This window comes from Sciurus carolinensis, chromosome 5 (genome assembly GCF_902686445.1).
Source record: "Sciurus carolinensis chromosome 5, mSciCar1.2, whole genome shotgun sequence".
Classification (NCBI taxonomy): domain Eukaryota; kingdom Metazoa; phylum Chordata; class Mammalia; order Rodentia; family Sciuridae; genus Sciurus; species Sciurus carolinensis.
The window spans coordinates 163680619-163702676 of record NC_062217.1 but is presented as its reverse complement, the minus strand read 5'-3'; the positions used below and the strand labels follow the sequence as shown (position 1 = coordinate 163702676).

The following is a 22058-nucleotide window of genomic DNA, read 5'->3' as shown; positions in this document are numbered from 1 at the left end:
AACCCTAGAGCTTTCTTCTAACCCACCTAGGCCAAGAAACCAAAGGCATGACCTTTCACTAAAGGGTGCTTTCTGCTGACCTGCCTGCTGCTCCACAGGGATGTGCTCCTGCAGGAGGAGAGGGGTCCTCTGGGCCCTCTGGGGCTCCACTCTCAGTCACTATTCATCCACACCAAGGAGAAGCAGAATGCCCACTTAAGACCCCTGCAGTGCGAACCCTTCTAGAAAGTTCAAGGCCAAAGGATGATGGGTTTGACAGGAAGGGAATGAGCAGGCTTAGCTTCAAACCAACCTCTGAGGCAGGGCATCCCCATGGCATTCTGTGACGCCAGCGCTCTGCAGAGTACACTGCATACCATTCAGTAAAAACCAAAAATGACCTTGTCTAAGGGTTGGAAATCAATGACAGAAGAAAGCCATTTCCGGAGACTTATGACCCCTCTGCCTTTGTATTGCCCTACATTTCCGGCAGCAATATGGAAACTGGCCCCTGCCACCCACCCCCACCTCAAGGGTGTGTCCTTGACTCTGAAGAACCTGGGAGCCCCACCTGCGGCAATGAGGATGTACGGGTCCTTCAACAGGGTGGTCAGAGGCGTCCCCTTCTGACTCTGTCAAGAAAAATAGGGGTTAGAACAGTCACTGTGGCCACAGCAGGGCCCTCACTCCCCAGCTGCTCACCTCTGGCTGCACCCGGGACGGCTGGAGCACAAAGAGCTGAACGGCTACAAGGGAAAAACAGAGGATCCCCTTTCAGGAAGCACCCTGTGGATGCCACAGGTCACAGCTACCGTGCTCACAGGGTCTCACTCACCTCCATCCAGGAGCACCAGGGCAGCCAGCACCAGGAAGGGAGCCGTCTTCCCCACAAACTCATACAGCACGCTCCCGAAGGGCGGGCCCACTGCGGGAGAGAGCGGCATGCCAGCCTCGGACGCCTTGCCCCAGACCAGAACGTTTCTTGCATTTCTCTCCCTACTCTGCTGCAAAAGAGATCTGGGGCACCCACCCTACATTCTGTGTAGTTAATACCAAGTTGCCTCAGCAGCTTCCTCCTGCTGGATTTTCACCTGAGAGTGGGGAAGGGCATACACAGCACGAAAAGGCCAGGGTGGCCAGGACGGGAGCCAGGGCTCAGCCAGGACAGGGGCTCCCCTGAGCCCACCCTGGCAGATGGGAACCACAGCTCCAAAATGAAGCCAAATGTCAGAGAAGTGGGAAAGCATCCAACCCTCCCACAGGAGAGAGATCTGTCCCCTGGCCCGTGAGGTCAGCCTAGGAGGGCAGTCTGGGGAGGCAGACACAGAAGGTTGGAAAGTTCTCTCAGATAACTTAGAATGCTTGGGAGGAAGGGGTCTACAGACCCTCCTGCTCAACCCTTTCTTCTTCATCAGGACCAAAGGAGGCTTGGGAGGCCAGAGAAGATCAGGTCCCTCCAGCTCAGGACTCTTCCCACCACCTTCCACAGTCTCCCAGAAAGCAGGAAATAGAAAGGCAGGTGGGGGGGCAACTGGGAAATCTGTCAGTGTGAACAAGGACTTGTTCCCACTGCAGCCAGGCCCACTGGGCAAGGACAGTCACTGCCCAAAGCCAGACAGGCCCCTCCTGCCCGCAAGCGCGCATGGGCCTTACCCACCTAAGACCCCCATGGCCAGGCCTCCCAGGGCGATCCCCATGGCGTTGCCTCGCTCCTCGTCGTCTGTGTACACACTGGCCAGCATGCCCATCCCTAAGCAGAGAGACACGGTCAACGGGCTCTGCAGAGCAGTCAGGCTCCGTGACTCACCCTCCTCCCCAGCCAGACCAGTGATCTCCCAGAACCTGCGAGATCAACTGACACAGAAGACCAAGTGGAAGCCAAGAAGGAGGAGGGCCCCTTCTCTGAGGATCCCCCCGCCACCCAGCCTTGAGTCCCCAAGTTCAACAAACTGCGCAGGCTGCAGGACAGTGCTGGGCCTCCCCTCCAGCAGCTGTTGCCACACCTACCAGCTACAGAGGAGCAGGAGGAGCCGATGCCCTGCAGGGACCTGGCGATGAGCAGGAAGGCGTAGCTGCTGGAGAAGGCAAACACTGCGGAGAGAAGAGCCAGGCCAGCCGTCAGGGCCACAGCCCTGGGGCAGGATGGGACCTGTCCAACAGGGGCATTCGAGGCCCTCCCTCCTCCACAGGGCTCTGGCTCCAGGGGGTCCCTCTGTCCACTCCTGTGTGTAACACATCCCAGGTTGGATTGTGATCTGCATGCAGCTCATGGGAACCATGAGACTCATCCTGAGACCCACGCTTAGAAGGCAAACATGAGACACTTACTAATTGTTGAGATAAACATGATGCAGAATCCGGCAAACATGGGAATGGGATAGCCGATTCTGCAAAACACAAGCACAGGAAAATCTGGTGACTGCTGAGTGTTTTTTTAAGGCTTTATACTGATTCTCTCCTGGTTACCCTTGGGGATCAGACAGATAAGCACTTGGTCGGCTTTTCTAAGATTTCATATCCTCAGTGCTTCCTATGTGACCTTTCAGTGTTTGGCTGTCTTGGAACGTGAATATATTGTAGACTGCCACTCTGAACAGAGTGCTCTGGAATAAATGTCAACACAGTAGAAGCAAGTAACCCAGAACATATCCAAAATACACGGCCCCTATATACACCTTTTTTTTTTTAATCCCTTTAATTATAGTCTTTGCTAGAACTTCCCCAAGGGGACCAACCGCCATCAGCTGACTCTGGTAAAAGGCTATCAAGTGCTTCAACTGGCAGCAGAGACCACACTATCTGGGAGGCGTTAAGAAGCAAGGTTTTAAAACCTGAGGCCACCTAAAAAGACAGACCTCATGTTTCTGCACAAAAATTCCAAACCCAAATTTCTCTCCAAGAAAGATCACCTCCCACACAGGGCTCTAGATGCCTGCTGACACCTGGCCCCACCCTTAACCCAGGCAGGTCAGACCCAGAAGAGCTTGAAAAAGTGACTTGCCAAATGTCACCAGTCTAGTTTCAATTGGGCCACTAATTTCCATCCAGTCTAGAGCTTTTCCTTTGGTGGCTCAGGAAAGACCCAGGAAGAGACTACCCCTATCTCCCGGGCCGGAATGTAGAGATGTGAAAGATAAACTGTCTACCAGGTGCCCAGAGCACAGACAGGAGCTTCAGACATTTGTTTCCTCCCTCTCCTCCCTCTGCCTTGCCGGGCTAAGTCGAGAGCTCCCAGCTCTGCGGCAGGCCAGGCAGATGCAGGCAGCTTCCCGGCCCTCAGTCCTGAGCAGCAGGGGCCCACACTGGATGAGCCACTGCCCTACTGTAGGCTTATTCCAAACCGCGACAGCCCAGGGCATCTCTAGACCTCTTCTCCCTCCATCTCTGGGCCCTGGGAACCTGGAAAGGGACCAAGTGAACCCAAGAAGGCAGAAGGACAAAACATGATGAGCCCAGGCACGCCTGAGTCCCAGGCTCTTGTAAAATGTCACAATCACTGCATCTTCATTAAAAGGTTGCACCCAACCCTCCAAACACTTAGACCCACCAGTTCAATGATTTCAAAAAAGCACAAAGTCACATCCCCATTTTACAGATTAGGAAACTGAGGCTTGAAAAAGTGACTTGCCAAATGTCACCAGTCTAGTTTCAACTGGGCCACTAATTTCCCTCCAGTCTAGAGCTTTTCCTTTGGTGGCTTTTCCCAGGTAGGTAAAGGGCAGAAGTGATTTTAAAGGGAAACTTTCCAAAAGTTCTCCTGACTATACTCACAGTTTTTAAAATGGCTTTGTGTGCTTCCGGAAACCAAACACCAAAAATATAAATAGCCTCTCAAAATTGTAACAGATTTCCAGTTGGTCAGTCCCACTGCCGGGAAAGATTCCCTGAGGTGAACTGAGATGAGCTCATAATTCACAAAGGGGGCTCCAAGCAAATCAGGTGAATAGGAGAGACACGGGGATCCTGAACTGTAGTTCATACGGCCGTCACAGGGCAGCGTCTCGCCCCTCAGCCACCCCAGCCCTGCCTCTGTGCTCCTTATTCACAAGGACCAAAGACACCCGACCGGGGTCTTCCACGGCATTGCTGGGCACTGAATAAGAAAAACTTCAAGAGGCTTAGCAAGAACTCACAGGCAGTTTATTTTCAGCAACTGTGACACATCTTGTGGAAGAATAGACAGCTCACAATGCCCCTGGCTCCCCTGGAATAAAGGCAGGCCTCCTGTCCCTTTCCACACACACTGGGAAACCCAGCAGCTGAAGTGCCCGATATGTGTGTCAGAGCACTGGAATTCGGGGTCACCTCCCTTCACCAGTTCTTCACTTTGGTTATTTATAAGGCCCCAACCGGGAGCCTTGTGGCCACATGAGACATTTCTGGTCCCTTTGCAGACTGCAGGCAGAAGTTCGGCATGGTTTCAGGCCAGAACTCAAGAAAATGCAGCAACCTATTGGTGGTTCCCAAACCATCAGCAATACCGCAGCCAGTCTTCCGTGGCCAACAGCCAAGGTCCCATGGCAGGACACAGCTAGGTTGGCTGGAAGCCACTAAGACCTGCTCTTCCCAGGAGGCTGGGGCACTTGGTGACTGCAACTGTGAAGGTGGGTGGCCTGGGATTCTCAGTGCAGTCCCTTGGCCTTTACACCTGCTTTCCAGCAGCCAACGCTAGGGCTCCAGAGGAAGTAACCGCCCCATACAAACGTGCCAGATCGCTCTGGCATACAGGCGGGTACGCCAGTCCCAGGGACAGGTGTTCCTAGTGATGGTTGGGACAGAGGGTGCACAGGCTCACTGGGTCACACGGGGTCTTTCCACCAAGCCCCAGGCTGCATTTCTTTAGAAACACTGCAATGCTACCCACTTTCAATTGCTCTGGGTTTAGCAGAGCCTTCATGGAAGGGGTGCGTGCAGGGCTGGGCGGAAGCACCACCGGCTGGTCCGTAGACTCATCCTCAGGGAGATGGAGTGACTCACCTCAACTGTGGAGCAAGCCAAAAGCTACCTGCCCACCAGACACACACCTGTAGCCCCTGCGACACTGGCCAAGCCACTGACAGGGCTACCCAGTCGCCAGGGCCTGGCAGCGTCTTTACCTGGTCCTCAGCCCCAAGGCAAATAAGACCTGACAGGTGGCTGCTGGGTCACCACCCTCAGACTCCTCCAGCCCACAGACGGCACGCTCACCTCAGAAGGAGGGTCATCCATACCCTTAGGTCTTTGGGTAGTGGGCAGAATACAAAAGCCCTTTGTCTTTCCCTAGTGTCTCCAAATGGACAGAAGCTCCGCTGACATTAGTCATGACCATCTGAGTTGGCCTCTTATCTGGATTCAATGCCATCTCAATTACAGCATTACTAGCAGAGCTAGACCTGATTCAGAGGACCTTTAACCACGCGTCCATCCTCTATGAGTCATCCCAGCCCACGGTCGCCCTCTAAGAGTATCAGGGAGCAGCTACCCCGATTCGAGTCAGAATAAAAATTATATATCAAATCCTAGGAAAATACAGGAAGACAACCAAAGTTATGCTAATTATATATACCTAGTCAGGGGAGAAATCCCATATGTCCCTTAATAGCCACTGACAAGTGATATTTATTCTCAAATGCTAGCAAGCAGTTTCTCTTTGTCCTAGAAACTAAGGGAGACTATTCTCAGCTTGCAAAGGCCACCTTTTCTTCTACCTTGGGAAATGATAAAAGGAAGGACACAAAGTAAGGACCCGGCAGATGAACCACTACCAGATAAGATAAAGGGAGCTGCTCCCTTTTAATGATCTCAAGATCACGCCTAAAAGGTGGGATAGGAAAATGGATGTCAGGGAGCAGAATGAAATCTGAAATTTTCTTGGATGTAATAGGAAGTTTGTCAGTCATTTATTAAATTAAAAAAAATCCTCAGGTTTAGCCCTTAGGTTGGCTGGTTTTCTGCAGCTAGAAGATGTAAGCGGGGGTTTATGTGCACCACAGATGACTGCCCTTCCTGTCGTGGGCCTTGTTCCCAACACCAGCTCAACTGCCCTCTGTGCTCCCACAAGAAGTGCTCTAATTCCACTGTCGTTTATTCTGATTTCAAAGCAAAGACCCTGTCACACTGTACTTTTAATATCCCCACAACACCTGAAGTGGGAGATCCCTTTCCAGAACAGCTGGTTCCCCTGTTCACAGAGAAGCTGAATAGGTCACTGGTGACTCTTGCAAAGCCCACTTCAGAGAAACTGGCTGAAGCTGGAGGGGAAAAAAAAAAAGCCAACCCCAGTAGATTTCAGAGAGGAGTCACGCCCTGCGACTTCCTCCTTTTCATTCAGATGTTAGCTAAGATTTGCGTGGAAAAATAACTGCTTTCAAATACACCAGGTAACTATGGAAATAAATTAAGCCACTGACGCTGGCTTGATAAAAAACAGACCACCCAGATAATGACGCTGAGGAGGAAGCCAAGGGAGACAGCCCCCAGAGACGCAGTTAACTCTTTCCCAAGCCAGCTGGATGGTCTGGAATATCTTTTGGTTCTAAAGCTGAAACTATTAAACTTTACGCTAAGCAAAGGAAGACCAGGATGCCACATCCTGAGTTAGGGGTAGCCCAGTCATAGAGGACACGTTTAGTATGCATGAGGCCCCAGGATCAATTTCCAGCACCAAGAAGAAAAGAATAGAAAAAAGAGCCATATTTTGGCCTGAATTATGGCAGAGGGAAAGGAAAACTTGTTTTCACATGGTCTGTGAACACTCCTTTCTAAGCCTAAATTCACTTCTGGACCAAAGGATGGCAGGTGTCATTAGTGTGATTACGCCACCTCCTGTTTTCATGGCCACAACTGAGAAATGAACAGTTCAAGTGGCATTATAAAGTAAGCCACACGAAGCTCCAAGATGGAAACAGTTGAGTAAGGCAGCCTCAGGCACTGAAAAGTGCCTAGCTGTGTGACGGTTACATACCACAGAATTAAAGGCCCTTTGTTCCTTATCTGGTCACATATTTTCAGTAGAAATATAGCAACCCAAGAGTCAACAAAAGAATAATTTGTATCAGATTACTAGCCAAACAGACATTTAAATACTTCCTAAGACTGCTACTTTGTGTTCTCAGAGTTTGGCCAGAGACTCACCCCAGTACTTAAAACAACAGACAAGTTGTCCACCTTTTTGGCTCATCTGATTACAGCCACTGAGGAGCACCACCATGACCAGGAATACAGGGGTTGGGCTGGTGTCTCATCTCAGAGTGGCCCCCCTTAATATGCCAGGGGCTTCAAAGAGGAGCGGCTCCTACCAGTCTGACTCTAGGCAGTTCCCTGAGTTTGGGGCAATTTCCAGCTCACATTAGGAACTGGAAAAAGACTATTTTTCTGGAGCCAGAAAAGGTCTAGGTCCAAAGAAATTTGGCTGATTTTTTTCCAAATTCTCTGCCCGCTGATTAAAACTCCCTGCACCTTTACCTATTTGTCATGGTACAACCAGAAAGGACCCAAGAAGATGCAAGAATGACAGATTTTTTTTAAGCCTGTTTTCTTTATTTTCAGTAGCTAAAAGCACAAGCTGTACACGGTAAGCAGGTAGGAAGAGCAGGAGGGGGGAGAACACAGCCTGAAACAGGGACAGTGTCTGGAGGTGGGATTAGATGCGGCTGTGGGCAAAGGCTTTCCTCACAGAGACTTAGAGTCCATCTTTACTGAAAGCAGTGACTCTTAAGCCTGCAGGTGCCCGACGGTAAGTAAAAGCAGGAGACAGCTCAGTGTCCCTGCCTTGACTTGGTCTTCATTACCTTAAACTTGGGTCAGGTCCTGCTCAGCTCTGCAGGCAGACACATGGATCATGTGAAGAGTGCTCATCTGAGTATTAATAACACGAGGTTGACTAGCCCTCTATTCACCTCTCTGGGTCCCCCTTCGAGACTTAGGTAAGATTCACAACATCCCATTCCAGACTGTAGCAGGGGTGCCTAGAAGCTTCCAGTCATTGCCCCCTGCCAGGATCGTGGGTCTGATGGACAAACACCCCCAGGAACAAGTGAAAATCACCCCCTCAAGCAGTAAGGACTTTCCCAGAGCCCCCTTCAGAACCAGAAATGAAATGATGATCCACCAGACTACAGTTTGGCCAAGACAACTGAATGATGCAGACCTCTGTCCCCTGTCCCAATTTTTCCTGTATTTAAACTTAAAGTTCCTGTCAGCACCCCAAACAGGGCTGAGATGCTGGATCTCATCTTGCCTTCCCAGTGTGGCCATATTGATTAAAGCTCTTTTCCTGCCTTTGGCCATGACCTCTTCTGTTGCAGGCAGTGGCCAGACCTGGTGTGTTGGGACCCCTGAAGTCAAGGACTCCCATCACACTTTCTCCTCCCACTCTGCAAACTCCTTTGCCCATAAAATCCTGGGACAGGCCCAAAAGCTTTCGTGAAAGTCTCTGCAAGTTCCCGTGTTCCATGGTTTTAATTTCTCACTAATCAGGAATATAGGAACCAATCTTAAAATGCTGTGTAAGCACACTTTTTTTACTTCACTGAAAACATAAGTTATGCATGATGGTTTTTGCTCCTCTTTTAATCAAAAACACTAACCAACTTTAGAATGCTGTTGTAAATACGTGTATTTATAAACAACACAGAAAATGTGAGTCATACCTCCTTTTGATAATTGAGGATTTGACTGGCACAAATTACATCAAAAGAGTATCTGCAATGGCTCACAAGGGCAGAGGGACCTGTCCTTTCTGTCCAAATGGAATGTATTTGTCCTTTCTGTGCTAGTTTCCATCTGAACTCTGGAGGGAAGCAGAGTCCCAGAGTGCTTAGAGGAACCATAAATCCCCAAATTCACATCTACTGAGCTTAGAAAGTATCATGATCACTCTGAAGGGACGATAGAATTTACTCAATATTTTTGCCTATATCAATATTAAAATTTATTTGAATTTCTACATTACAGGCAGCACTGGATGCTGGTGATGGTTTTCTATCTGCTGGGTAACTGGGGAAACCAGTTAAGGGTTACAATTTTGCTCCAAATGATTTCTAAACTGGATCGCCTACTACAAGAATAGACTAAATTTCATGAGTCACAAGACAAAAGTAAGTATTCTCTTGGAAGTCAACTTTTTGTCGCCCCAAACTGGCTGCAACCTCAAAGCAATAGTAGGGGAAAGGTCTCCACTGATTATATTCCTTGTGGCATAAGCAGAACATCTTAGAAACAAGACAGGGATTCTTAAAAGGTTTTTCATTTGCCACATCATTTCAGGGCATTTCCAAGTATTACACCCAGGGTTAGTGACATTCCCATCCATGAGACTGGCAAACCTTGCTACAATAACATCCTCAATCTTCACATATAGTATTAGGGCTGTTTATTCTGCTGGAATACAAAACCCTGAGCAGTTTTCTGTAATTATGCCACATGTATTTTAAGAAGCACTCTTAGCCTTGAAGGAAAAAAAAAAGGAAGGAAGGAAATAATTCTGCAACTTCTGAGGTATGTGTTTGTTATTCCTGGAGAACAGAGGAGTGGCAGAATGTCACCTCCATAATGGTGCTTCTTGGTGGGCTCATAATCAGTCCATGGCAGGATTAATTGAGTATATTTTGTGGGATCTTTATAATCCTGCTCTGCACAGATGAGAGGGCTGGCCATGGCCTGGCATGGTAAACATGGATTCAACGGCACTACTCAGTCTAGAAAATTCAACTGCAGCTGGAAATGTGCTCCTATGCACTTCACCAAGAGGGCCAAGCAACCAACCTCATGTGTCCAAGGACAACTGATGCTGGAGGAAGAGGAGATCTGCTATACCTTCTCTGAGCCCCTGCCCCCACCCACGTCCAGAGAAGCACAGGGCTCCACTCTCAGGAGGGTCTCTGCATGGCTCAGTGCTCTATCACTGCCATCTTGAAAGGCTTCATAGCATTCGAACGAGGGGCCCGCATTTTCATTTTACACTGGGACCCCAAAGGATACAGCCACCCCTGCTCCTGTCCTCCTCCCAATGCTTGGTTCACTGACTCTTCAGATCGGTTCTGGAATCTCAAATGGCTCCCAACTGCCTCCCACTCTGGCCTAGCACTTGGGGCCTCACAGTCTCCCCTCGGGGCCTCTCCCTTGGAGCCCTGTCCCCTAAGTTCACCTTCCCCCTCCATTTCCTCTTGATCCTTTAGTCTGTATCTCTGTGACAGCTCTGGGACTGACTGGAAGGTTAGACTCTGGGCACCCTCCTCTCTGCCACTTTTGAATATGCCTGTGGGGCTACTTGTTCATATGACAGCCTAATCCCAACCGCTTCCACTTCTTGAAGCTGACACCTTTGGTGACAGTCTCCATGTCCTGTGTTATGAGCCCCCAGGTATCAGGCAGAACTGGGCCATCTCAGCTATAGAAGAACAAATACTGGATGGCCACCAGCAATGGAGAAGTGAACCATTACTCCAAATAACGCAGGGGCAAAACCATCTAGAACACCCGTGTTCATATAAAGCTAGTGTGGGCAGCTTGGAACTCCAGACAGCAGCCTCAGTTCTCTTCCTCTGTGCTCATGGACACAGCTCAGTAAGGAACAAAGCGTGGCCCTGGGCATCAGTTCAGAGTTAGATCCGTGCAATTGTCCCCAGACTTTCCCCACACTCCCCACGTGGACAGCTACTAGGTCCTCTGCCACCTCAGCTTTCAACAAGCAGGTGCTTAACCAGAGGCAGAAGACAAGAGAAAGTCACAGAGCATATAGAATCTGATGACGGCCATGGTGACTGCTGAGTTCTTGCTGCCCAAGGGTGATTGTGCCAAATGTAATTAAGAAACTCGGCATTTAGACAGAACCAGTGCTTTGTTCTCTTTATTCTGTCTTCTTTACTATTTTCATACTCTCTGAACAACAGAGGGAAGAGGGAACAAGTGGGAAGTCCCGGTTGGCTGAGGATGGAGAGGTGAGGGTAGGGAGACTGGGTTTCCCCAGCCCACGTGCCACTGATTGACTTGGACCCATGAATAGTCAGAATTGCACGGGGAGATGAGAATGGAGTGACAAAACAAAACCCTTGACGAGCATCCCGTCACCTACCTGTTGGTCAGCAGGCCTATGAAAGGGTTGGTAAGGAGCTGGATGGTGGCTTTGGAGGCAAACAGCAGGCCAACTTGCACATTTTCATTCAGAAGGTCTTTGTCCTCACTGGGACAGTCAGAAGGGGCAGTGGACTTGTTGGTCACCATGTGCTGTGTGGTGGCAGCTCTATGCAGCTGTTCCCCATGAAGGTTTCGGGTAGCATTCCCGGTGACCATGGTAGAGTTGTCATAATAGGAGAAGATGCTCTGGAAGCTTCCTGAGGTGGAGGCTGTGAGCGCAGGCCTGGAGGTCTGGATTTCAGTAGCATTTTTCTCATGCTTAATGCTGTATAGGTAACTAGGGATGATGGGAACTGGGACAAGAGCAGAATAAGGTGATGACCACCCTCAAAACCAGCGAAACTATGGTCAAGTCAAAAGCCAAATGAGACCCAACAAGGGGACATATCTACACCGGAAGGAGGACCACCCTGCTGGAACAATTTCACATTGCTCAGTCCCTGAGAGAGAGAGCAAAGCTCCAAGACGCCCTGGGAGTTCTGTCTACTCTCAGGGGCAGCTGCTGTGCCAAAGTGACTGGTCCCAGAGGTTTTGTCATTTGTGGGGTTTCTCATTATGGCTTTTCTTCAGAAAAATATGTAAAAGAGCAAATTTTGGGCTGAAGCCAAGTCATTACTGACCTGGGATCAACCAGTGAGTGCTTCTCTGAGAGGCTCTTAAGATTTGTAAATGAATGAAGCAAAACAGGAATCCAAATTTCATGACACATCTACACATCTTAGAAAAAATAAACCTGCAGGAAGCAACAAATTGGAAATTCTGCAACAGACTGATTTCATCTTCCTGTGAGTGGGAATCTGCAATTTGCCATACCACCTGTAAGATTTAAAAATTCTGTACACTTTCAAAAATGAAAAGAAAACTATGCCATACAACAGAAGCTTTGGGCATATATGAAACAAAGCATTCAAGACAAAGGCAAACTGCCTGAACTGGCATGAGCTCTGATACTCCTGAGCTGAAAACCTGCCTGATGCTCTGAGAACTCCCTGAAAACCGGGAGAAAGGAAATAACTCAGCACTTAAAGAGTTTGAATAAAAATGGATTTTTCATTTGCTGCAAATTGGGATATTAAGGATAAGCTTGCCAAGTTCTCTTCTGTTAATAATGCTAATTAAGAGGTCTGATTTTCGATTATTTAGTTTTCCAAAAATCCATCATAGGAAAAGGGATTGATGCAATTGCTCTTACACTGCGTGCTGAGATGTTTCCATTTCAAGTCATTCACTGATACATTTAAATGTCACTTCCTTTATTTTAGGAAGGATTACACCAAATTATTAGCACACCTTTCCCCTTAGCATAATTATTCTAACGCATTATTTTGAACTCGGGAAATTGCTCCTCTTTCATAGAAATCCTTTTTTTCATCGCGGTGAAAGTGGGTAAAGGGAAACAAGAAATTATCAAGAGGAAACATAAGTTTCGGGTCTTATCGGATGTCGCAGTTTTGACCTGACCACCAGGAAAGCCAAGCCACAAACGCAACTCCTCCAAGTCCAGGCGCTGCAGTCTTCTCTTAGGAACTTTTCTTTCTTTCTTCCTTTTTTCTTTTTTCGTTTTTCTTTTGCAAAGCGTGTTTTCCAACTTTCCCGGGCAGGCGCAGAGCTCCGGGACCGCAACCGGGAAGAGGGCGCCCAGGATAAAGGCGCCAGAAGGGCGGGGGACAGCGGGGCGGTACGTACCCACGACGGTGAGCAGCATGTTGTCCAGCAGCAGCGCGAGAAACACGATGAACAGGATGAGCTTCCGGGAGTGGCGGCTCTCCTGCAGCCAGCGGAGCGGTGCCAGCTCGCTCAGGGCCATGGCTCGGGGCGCAGCTGCGGGAGCGACCGCGGTGAGGGCGGAGCGCTCAGACTGAGCCCGGCTGGGCTGCGAAGGGGCGACTGGCGACGCCGGCCCGCGCCCAGCCTCCGATCACCTGCTGCCAGCTCGTCCCACGAGCGCACGCCAGCGCCGTCGGGGACCCGATCTGGCACCCCTGGGCGCTGGCTGTCCGGCTCCCCGCCGCGCCCAAAGGTCCCCTCTCTTCGACTGCGGGCTCGAGAGCGCCGTGGGGCCCGCGCTCCCCCGCTTCCCGGGGGTCCCTGGAGCCCGCGCGTGTGGCTTGGGGGCCTCCCCGCCCTCTCTCCTCCGCGCCACGCTGGGGACCAGGGCGGGCAGGCGTACCTCGGGTCGCCTGCTGCTCCTGCCGGTTCCTCGCGCCCGCGCCTCCCGGCCGACGTGGGCTCCGTCTGTCCCCGGCTCCGGGTCGCAGTCTCCGCCCAGCGCTGAGCCGCGGCGCTCGGTTTACCGGGTCCGACTCTGACGTCACGGCCGGCGCGAAGTGGGGCGGGGGGCTGGGGGCTGGGCACCCGGCCTCCGCCCACCCCACGGCGTCGCAGGCCGCGCGGGAGGGGCCGCGGAGGCACCGCCGCCCCGGGGACCTGGGCCAGGTGAAGCGGTAGGGGTGCAGAGGGATGGGGTCAGAAGCCCGGGGCGAGGGATCCACGGTCCCGGGAGAAGAGTCGGGGACCAAAGGCGAGGAGGCAGGGTCTGTGCTTTTTTCTGACTCAAAGTGGTGACCCTAGCTGCTCTGCAGGGTCCTCTAAGCCTTGGTGTGGATGAAATGGCCCAGGAGTACGTGAAAGAAGGCGGTGGGGGAAGTGCCATCAAAGGGGGCTTTAGGTGTTTGTTGGAAGCCAGGGATGACCTCTCCTTCCCAGGCCTTTTGGTTACTTACCTTTTTGGTCACTGTGACCAAAACTTAGAGGAGGAAAATTTTATTTGGAGTTTATGGGTTTAGAGGTCTCAGTGCATAGACGACCAACTCCATTGCTCTGGGCCTAAATGAGGCAAAACATGGGGTCACAACCTCGTGGAGGAAAACTGATCAGCTCACTGGGGGTCAGGAAGCAGAGAGAGCAGGAAGGGGCCTCGGGTAAGATGCAGCCTTCCAGGACATACGCCAGTGCCCCACCTCCTCCAGCCATGCCCCACCTGCCTACTGTTACCATCCAGTCCATTCAAACTAGGATGAAGTGATTAGATTACAGCTTTCACAGTCTAATCAATTCACATTCCTGCATCAATACAGGAGCTCTGGGGGACACCTCGTATTCAAACCCTAACACTCTGGAAGCTGTCTCCTGCAACCTAATGTTGCCTACCTTCCCCCACCTCTGCAGCTTGATGCACATTCCCCTTTGAGTCTGAGCCCTGGGAACCCTCAAGCCAGTGACTCCGAGATGAGACAAGAGTACATCTCTCAGTGTCAGCCCACAGTGAGAATGGGGAGTGGAGAGGACCCCAGGCCCTTGAGTTCCGGTCTCAGGAAGTAGGAACAACAGGCCTGGACCTCTGGGGACACCAGGATCACCTGGCTACAGGCAGATGAAGCTAGTTAGTGCCCTGATGAAAGGCACTCCTCAGTGCTGTGCCTGGGGTCTGGCTAGAGGTAGTCAGAGGGACACAGTGCCTGTTTGTGGCTGAATGCAAGCTCTTCTCACTACCAAGGGGTAAGAACCCCCCTTGGATTTCCAAGTCCTTTTACAAAACAGAGAACACCCCCCCCCACAACACACACACTTATAGCGAGAGCTTTGGAGGCCCGTCTTCTGGGTCAGAGGAATGGGAGAGATTTTCTTGGAAAGCCACTTAGAATCAGTGTTATCCTGTCACAGTCTCCTGGCAGAGGAGTCTGACCTTGTTTTATTAATGTTCTGCTGTCAGCAGGAGTCTGCTCGGAGCAGCAGTGTGTTCTGTGGCCATCCCCACTCTCTCCGCCTCCTTCCTTCCTTCCAGAGACCCCCCATGCTTTCCATTGCCACTCTCCCCCAAGTGCAAGAAAAGATGGTTGGCTAGGTATGTAGGTCAGTGACATAGGTCTCCAGGCAGTCCCAGCATATATGTGACTTAAATATTAAACAGAGAAGGAGAAGGAAAATCATGTGGCAGGAAAAAGCAGATAGCACAGAGCCGTTAAGATGGCGGTGGAGGGAATCACATCCGCGGAGTGCCCCCAAGTGCTGGGTTTAGAGACACAGGGACCCCAGGTTCAAAGAAGCGTCATTTCTAAGGAGTCTTGCCAGGATGCCTGGGTCCCAGTCTGCTACTTCTTTGGTGAGCACGGGCAGCTTATGTATCTATTCCATGCCTCAGTTTCCCCATCTCTCAAGTGGGAATACTAACTGGACCAAAGGCAGGGTGGTTATGGGAATTAGCGGGCATGAGTGGGTGTCTCTCAGCATAGTGCCTGCTCATGGTGAGAGCCTAGTCAGTGACGGCCATTCATTCATTCAATAGGTTGAGTACTTACCGTGTACCAGCACTATGGTCGATGCTGAGGGGACAGAAATGACCCAAACAGACAAAATCCTTGCCCTTGAGTGTTGACATCTGGTAGCCACATGATAATGAGGAACACAGGGAGCCACGCCCAACTCCAGCCTGGCCAGCTGGAGGAAGATGGCTCCAAGGAACACGCCTGCTACTGGTCTCTGCCACCACTCCTAGGACATGATAGCTTCACACACTTATGATACCCCACTCCATAAGAATTTCCTTTTAAATATATATGCCTTGTCAGTCACTTTGGCACACACCTGTAATCCCCACAACTTGGGAGGCTGAGGCAGGAGGATCAAAGTTCAAAGCCAGCCTCAGCAATTTTTTAGCAAGACTCTAAGCAACTTAGGGAGACCCTGTCTCAAAATAAAAAAATAAAAAGAACTGGGAATATGGGTCAGTGGTTATGTCCCCCTGGGTACAACCCCTGATACCAAATAAGTAAATAAATAAATATGCCTTACAAATTTTTTAAGTTGGCATCTAAGATGGGTCTTTTAAATTACAAATTTGGGACCTGTCGCATATGTTGACCTTCATATAAAAAACTATCACATCTCTTTTTAAAATGTATCTGATGGAATATAAACATACAAATGCAAAAGTACTACCACTTTAGGCTTCAAAATACAAATAAGTTTCCCTTTAACAGTCAAAAAAATTTACATTGTGTCCTTCAAAGTGTTTTCATTCCACTTCCAACAGAATTTTACCCTGCTCTGATCTTCCCTTCACTTCTTTATTCACCACATCTATTATGTGAAGTGCAACAAATGTGGATATGCATCGACTGTTTAAATTTTTCTTATGACCACAAGCTCTAAGTTTTTCAATTGCCTTCAGGATTGTTTGATTATAATAATGATGAGCGATGCACAAATGGTCAAGATATCTTATATATATAATATGAATTTTGATATATATAATATATTATTATATTATATGATATATATTATATCATATAATATATTACATATATTATAATATTATATATAATATGAATTATATATAATATGAATTTTGATAAATAGTTATTAAACATAAAAAAGAAAAATGTATTAGAAATGCATTACTTAACTCAATGAGTAGGAAGAGAACTTTTTTGAGCCTTGATTAAAGAGGCACCAACATTATCCCTGATGGTTTTATGCCTCAGGACGAGGTAACATTAAGACAGTCAGAGTTACACTGGGTGAGAGGTGAGCCTCTCTTTCCATCCAAGGAGGGACAAAGGATGCTTGAGAGGTAAGGTGATAAAGGGACATCTTCCTGTCTGCCCCAGTGCGGGTTGATCTCAGGCAGATCCATCTTAAAGTGGAGGATATGCGGAAATTGAGGGTCTCAAGGGGCTTGAGCAATCTTCATGGGTACCGAGCATGCTGGCGTCCCAGGGTGAAGAGGCTGGCTCAGGAGTCCCTGCCTGGCCTGGGCTTTCAGACCCTGGTAACCTCCATGGTTCCTCTTCATGTTTCTCTGCCTCAAGGCCTTTGACATTCTTTACCCTTTTCCTGGGAAGTCCTTCCTCTTTTCCTAACTCCTGTCTCCTCATTCTTCCTTACCAGCCCTGAAGTCACTTCCTGGGAGAAACCATTCTTTTATGGACACCATACCCACTATCAGACAGGTCCCTCCCTTGTAAGCTGTCATGAAACCGTTACCTCCTCCGGAGTACCTCTCTCCAGGAGAAAGAATGTTCCTTCTTGGGATGGGGGATATCTGTCTCTTTTTACTCACTCATCACTGATGTTCCAAAACACCCCTTTTGATCACTCGTCATTGAGATTCCTTAATGAGGTCCTTGCTCATTAAGACCCTGTGTGTGGCCAGTTAGGCTTCCTTTCCAATGCAGAGCTGGGAGACCCAGAAAGAGAGGCGCCCTTGCTGGATGGGGGAGGCCATATGCCTGCTTCCCTCCCCACCAGAGGCCTCGCTGGAGGAGCAGGCTTTGAGGACCCTGCCCAGTGAGCACATCTGTTTGTTCCCCTGTACACCCAGGCTGGCACACTTGGTCACCTCAGCCCCTGTCTCCACCAACTTGTCCCTTGTCAAGCATTAGGGACTGAGAAAGTACAAAGGTACCACCAGAGTTGATTCTGTCATTAAATCTCACTGTTTAGAAATGATAAGGCATGTAGCCACCTGGGACATAGCAGGGTTTTTTTTAAATTTATTTTTATTGTAAACAAATGGGATATATGTGGTTTCTGTTTGTACACAGAGTAACAGCATACCATTTGCATAATCATACATTTACATAGGGTAATGATGTTTTTGATTCATTCTTTTATTTTTTCCTTCCCCCCCACCCCTCCTACCCCTCTTTTCCCACTATACAGTCCATCCTCCATTCTTGCACCCCTCCCACCCCCCATTATGTGTCATCATCTGCTTATCAGTGAGATCATTCGTCCTTTGGATTTTTGAGATTAGCTCATCTCACTTAGCATGATATTCTCCAATTTCATCCATTTGCCTGCAAATGCCATAATTTTATTATTCTTTATGGCTGAGTAATATTCCTTTGTGTGTGTGTGTATGTATGTGTGTATATATATATATACCACAGTTTCTTTATCCATTCATCAACTGAAGGACATCTAGGTTTGTTCCATAGTCTGGCTATTGTGAATTGAGCAGCTATGAACATTGATGTGGCTGTATCTCTGTAGTATGCTGATTTTAAGTCCTTTGGGTATAGGCCAAGGAGTGGGATAGCTGGGTCAAATGGTGGTTCCATTCCAAGTTTTCTAAGGAATCTCCACACTGCCTTCCACAGTGGCTACACTAATTTGCAGCCCCACCAGCAATGTATGAGAGTACCTTTTTCCCCACATCCTCTCCAACACCTATTGTTGCTTGTATTCTTGATAATCGCCATTCTAATTGGGGTGAGATGGAATCTTAGTGTAGTTTTGATTTGCATTTCTCTTATTACTAAAGATGGTGAACATTTTTTTCATATGTTTGTTGATTGCTTGTAGATCTTCTTCTGTGAAGCATCTGTTCATATCCTTAGCCCATTTGTTGATTGGGTTATTTGTATTCTTCATGTAGAGTTTTTTGAGTTCTTTATATTTTCTGGAAATTAGTGCTCTATCTGAAGTATGAGTGGCAAAGATATTCTCCCACTCTGTAGGCTCTCTCTTCACATTGCTGATAGTTTCCTTTGCTGAGAGAAAGCTATTTAGTTTGAATCTATCCCAGTTATTGATTCTTGCTTTTATTTCTTATGATATGGGAATCCTGTTAAGGAAGTCTGATCCTAAGCCAACAAGTTGAAGATTTGGACCTACTTTTTCTTCTATAAGATGCAGGGTCTCTGGTCTGATTTCAAGGTCCTTGATCCATTGTGAGCTGATTTTTGTGCAGGGTAAGAGATAGGGGTTTAATTTCATTCTATTGCATATGGATTTCCAGTTTTCCCAGCAACATTTGTTGAAGAGGCTATCTTTTCTCCATTGCATATTTTTGGCACCTTTGTCTAGTATGAGAAAATTGTATTTATTTGGGTTTGTGTCCATGTCCTCTATTCTGTACCATTGATCTACCTGTCTCTTTTGGTACCAATACCATGCCGTTTTTGTTACTATTGCTTTGTAGTATAGTTGAAGTTCTGGCATTGCAATACCCCCTGTTTCATTCTTCCTCCTAAGGATTGCTTTAGCTATTCTGGGTTTCTTATTCTTCCAGATGAATTTCATGATGCTTGCTCTATTTCTGTAAGGTACATCATTGGGATTTTTTTTTTTTTTTTTTTTTTTTTTTTTGTGGTACTGGGGATCGAAGTCAGGGCCTTGTGCTTGTGAGGCAAGCTCTCTACCAGCTGAGCTATCTCCCCAGCCCCTCATTGGGATTTTAATTGGAATTGCATTGAATCTGTATAGCACTTTTGATAGTATGGCCATTTTGACAATATTAATTCTTCCTATCCAAGAACATGGGAGATCTTTCCATCTTCTAAGGTCTTCCTCAATTTCTTTCTTCAATGTTTTGTAGTTTTCATTGTAGAGATCTTTTACCTCTTTAGTTAGATCGATTCCCAAGTATTTTATTTTTTTTGAGGCTATTGCAAATGGAGTTGTTTTCCTCATTTCCCTTTCAGCTGTTTCGTCGCTTGCATATAAAAATGCTTTAGATTTATGCGTGTTGATTTTATAGCCTCCTATTTTGCTGAATTCATTGATGAGGACTAGAAGTTTTCTGGAGGAGGTTTTTGGATCCTTTAAATATAGAATCATGTCATCAGCAAATAGTGACAGCTTAAGTTCCTCTTTTTCTATTCGTATCCCTTTAATTTCTTTAGTCTGCCTAATGGCTCTGGCTAGAGTTTCAAGGACAATGTTGAATAGAAGTGGTGAAAGAGGACATCTTGTTCCCATTTTTAAAGGGAATGGTTTCAGTTTTTCTCCATTAAGAATGATGTTGGCCATGGGCTTAGCATAAATAGCCTGTACAATGTTCAGGTATGTTCCTACTATCCCTATTTTCTCAAGTGTTTTGAGCATGAAGGATGTTGTATTTTGTCAAACGCTTTTTCTGAGTCAATCGAAATAACCATATGATTCTTATCCTTAACTCTATTCACGTGATGGATTATGTTTATTGATTTACGGATGTTAAACCATCCTTGCATTCCAGGGATGAACCCCACTTGATCGGGCTGCACAATTTTCTTAATATGTTTTGGACACGGTTTGCCAATATTTTGTCAAGGATCTTTGCATCTATATTCATCAAGGATATTGTTCTAAAATTTCTTTCCTTGATGTGTCTTTGCCTGGTTTGGGTATGAGGGTGATATTAGCTTCATAGAATGTGTTCGGTAGGGTACCCTCCTTTTCTATTTCCTGGAATATTTGAGAAGTATTGGAATGAGTTCTTCTTTGAAGGTCTTGTAGAACTCAGCTGAGAATCCATCTGGTCCTGGGCTTTTCTTGGATGGTAGATTTTTAATGGCTTCTTCTATTTCATTGCTTGATATTGATCTGTTTAAATTGTGTATGTCCTCCTGGTTCAGTTTGGGAGGAGCATATGTCTCTAGAAATTTGTCAATGTCTTCGGTAGTTTCTATTTTGTTGAAATACAGGTTTTCAAAGTAGCTTCTCGTTATGTTCTGCGTCTCAGTGGTGTCTGTCGTGGTATTTCCTTTTTCATCACAAATTTTAGTAATTTGAGTTTTCTCTCTCCTTCTCTTTGTTAGTATGGCTAAGGGTTTGTCTATTTTGTTTCCTTTCTCAAAGAACCAACTTTTTGTTTTGTCAATTTTTTGAATTGTTTCTTTTGTTTCAATTTCAATGATTTCAGCTCTGATTTTAATTATTTCCTGTCTTCTACTACTTTTGCTGTTATTCTGTTCCTCTTTTTCTAGGGCTTTGAGCTGTAATGTTAGGTCATCTAGTTGTTGACTTTTTTTCTTTTCTGGAATGCTCTCCATTCAATGAAGTTTCCTCTTAGTACCGCTTTCATAGTGTCCCAGAGATTTTGATATGTTGTATCGTCATTCTCATTGAACTCTAAGAATTTTTTTATCTCCTCCCTGATGTTTTTTGTTATCCATGTTTCATTCAACAGCATATTATTTAGTCTCAGGTGTTGGAGTAATTTCTGTGTTTTATTTTTTCATTGATTTCTATTCTCAGTCCATTATGATCTGATAGAACACAAGGCAGTATCTCTATTTTTTTGCATTTCCTAAGGGCTGCTTTGTGGCATAATATATGGTCTATTTTCGAGAAGGTTCCATGTGCTGCTGAGAAGAAAGTGAATCGCTCGTTGATGGATGGAATGCTCTATATATGTCTATTAAGTCTAGGTTATTGATTGTGTTATTGAGTTCTATGGTTTCTTTGGTTGTTTTTTGTTTAGAAGATCTATCTAGTGGTGACAGCGGTGCATTAAAGTCACCCAGAATTATTGTGTTGTAGTCTACGTGATTCCTGAAATTGAGAAGGATTTGTTTGATGTACAGGGATGCACCGTTGTTTGGGGCATAAATATTTACTATCGTTATGTCTTCCTGACTTATGTTTCCCTTAAGCAGTATGAAATGTCCTTCTTTATCCCTTCTGACTAACTTTGGCTTGAAGTCCACTTTATCTGATATAAGGATGGAAACCCCCGCTTTTTTACTGAGTCCATGTGCGTGGTAGGTTTTTTCCCATCCTTTCACCTTTACTCTGTAGATGTCCTTATCTATGAGATGAGTCTCTTGCAGGCAGCATATTTTTGGGTCTTTCTTTTTAATCCATTCTGCTAGTCTGTGTCTTTTAATTGATAAATTTAGGCCATTAACATTCAGGGTTATTATTGAGATATGATTTGGCTTATTTTTGGTTTTTAAGTTGGCTTGGTTTCTCCTTTGAGTGGTTTTTCTCTAAGATAATTCCTCCCTTTGCTGACCTCCATTGTTGATTTCATTTCCTCCTCATGGAATATTTTGTTGAGAACATTCTGTAGCATAGGCTTTCTATTTGTAAGTTCTTTTAACTTTTGTTTATCATGGAAGGATTTTATTTCATCTTCAAATCTGAAGGTTAGTTTTGCTGGGTATAGGATTCTTGGTTGGCAACCATGTTCTTTCAGAGCTTGAAATATGTTGTTCCAGGCCCTTCTAGCTTTTAGAGTCTGGGCTGAGAAG

General features: G+C 47.0%; 1 protein-coding gene across 1 annotated transcript in view; it reads right to left on the bottom strand.

Annotated features, from left to right (window-relative positions):
- Slc18a2 (solute carrier family 18 member A2) overlaps positions 1-13345 on the bottom strand; it is a 35313-nt gene extending 21968 nt beyond the window's left edge. The window contains exons 1-9 of the mRNA XM_047552416.1: positions 13265-13345; positions 12781-12915; positions 11033-11387; positions 2308-2366; positions 1987-2070; positions 1637-1729; positions 815-904; positions 682-725; positions 551-611 (exon numbers count right to left, since the gene is read on the bottom strand). Of these exons, the coding sequence (XP_047408372.1) occupies positions 551-611; positions 682-725; positions 815-904; positions 1637-1729; positions 1987-2070; positions 2308-2366; positions 11033-11387; positions 12781-12901 (907 nt within the window). The 5' untranslated portion in view covers positions 12902-12915; positions 13265-13345. The remainder of the gene's footprint in view (positions 1-550; positions 612-681; positions 726-814; positions 905-1636; positions 1730-1986; positions 2071-2307; positions 2367-11032; positions 11388-12780; positions 12916-13264) is intronic.
- Positions 13346-22058: the final 8713 nt, after the last annotated feature.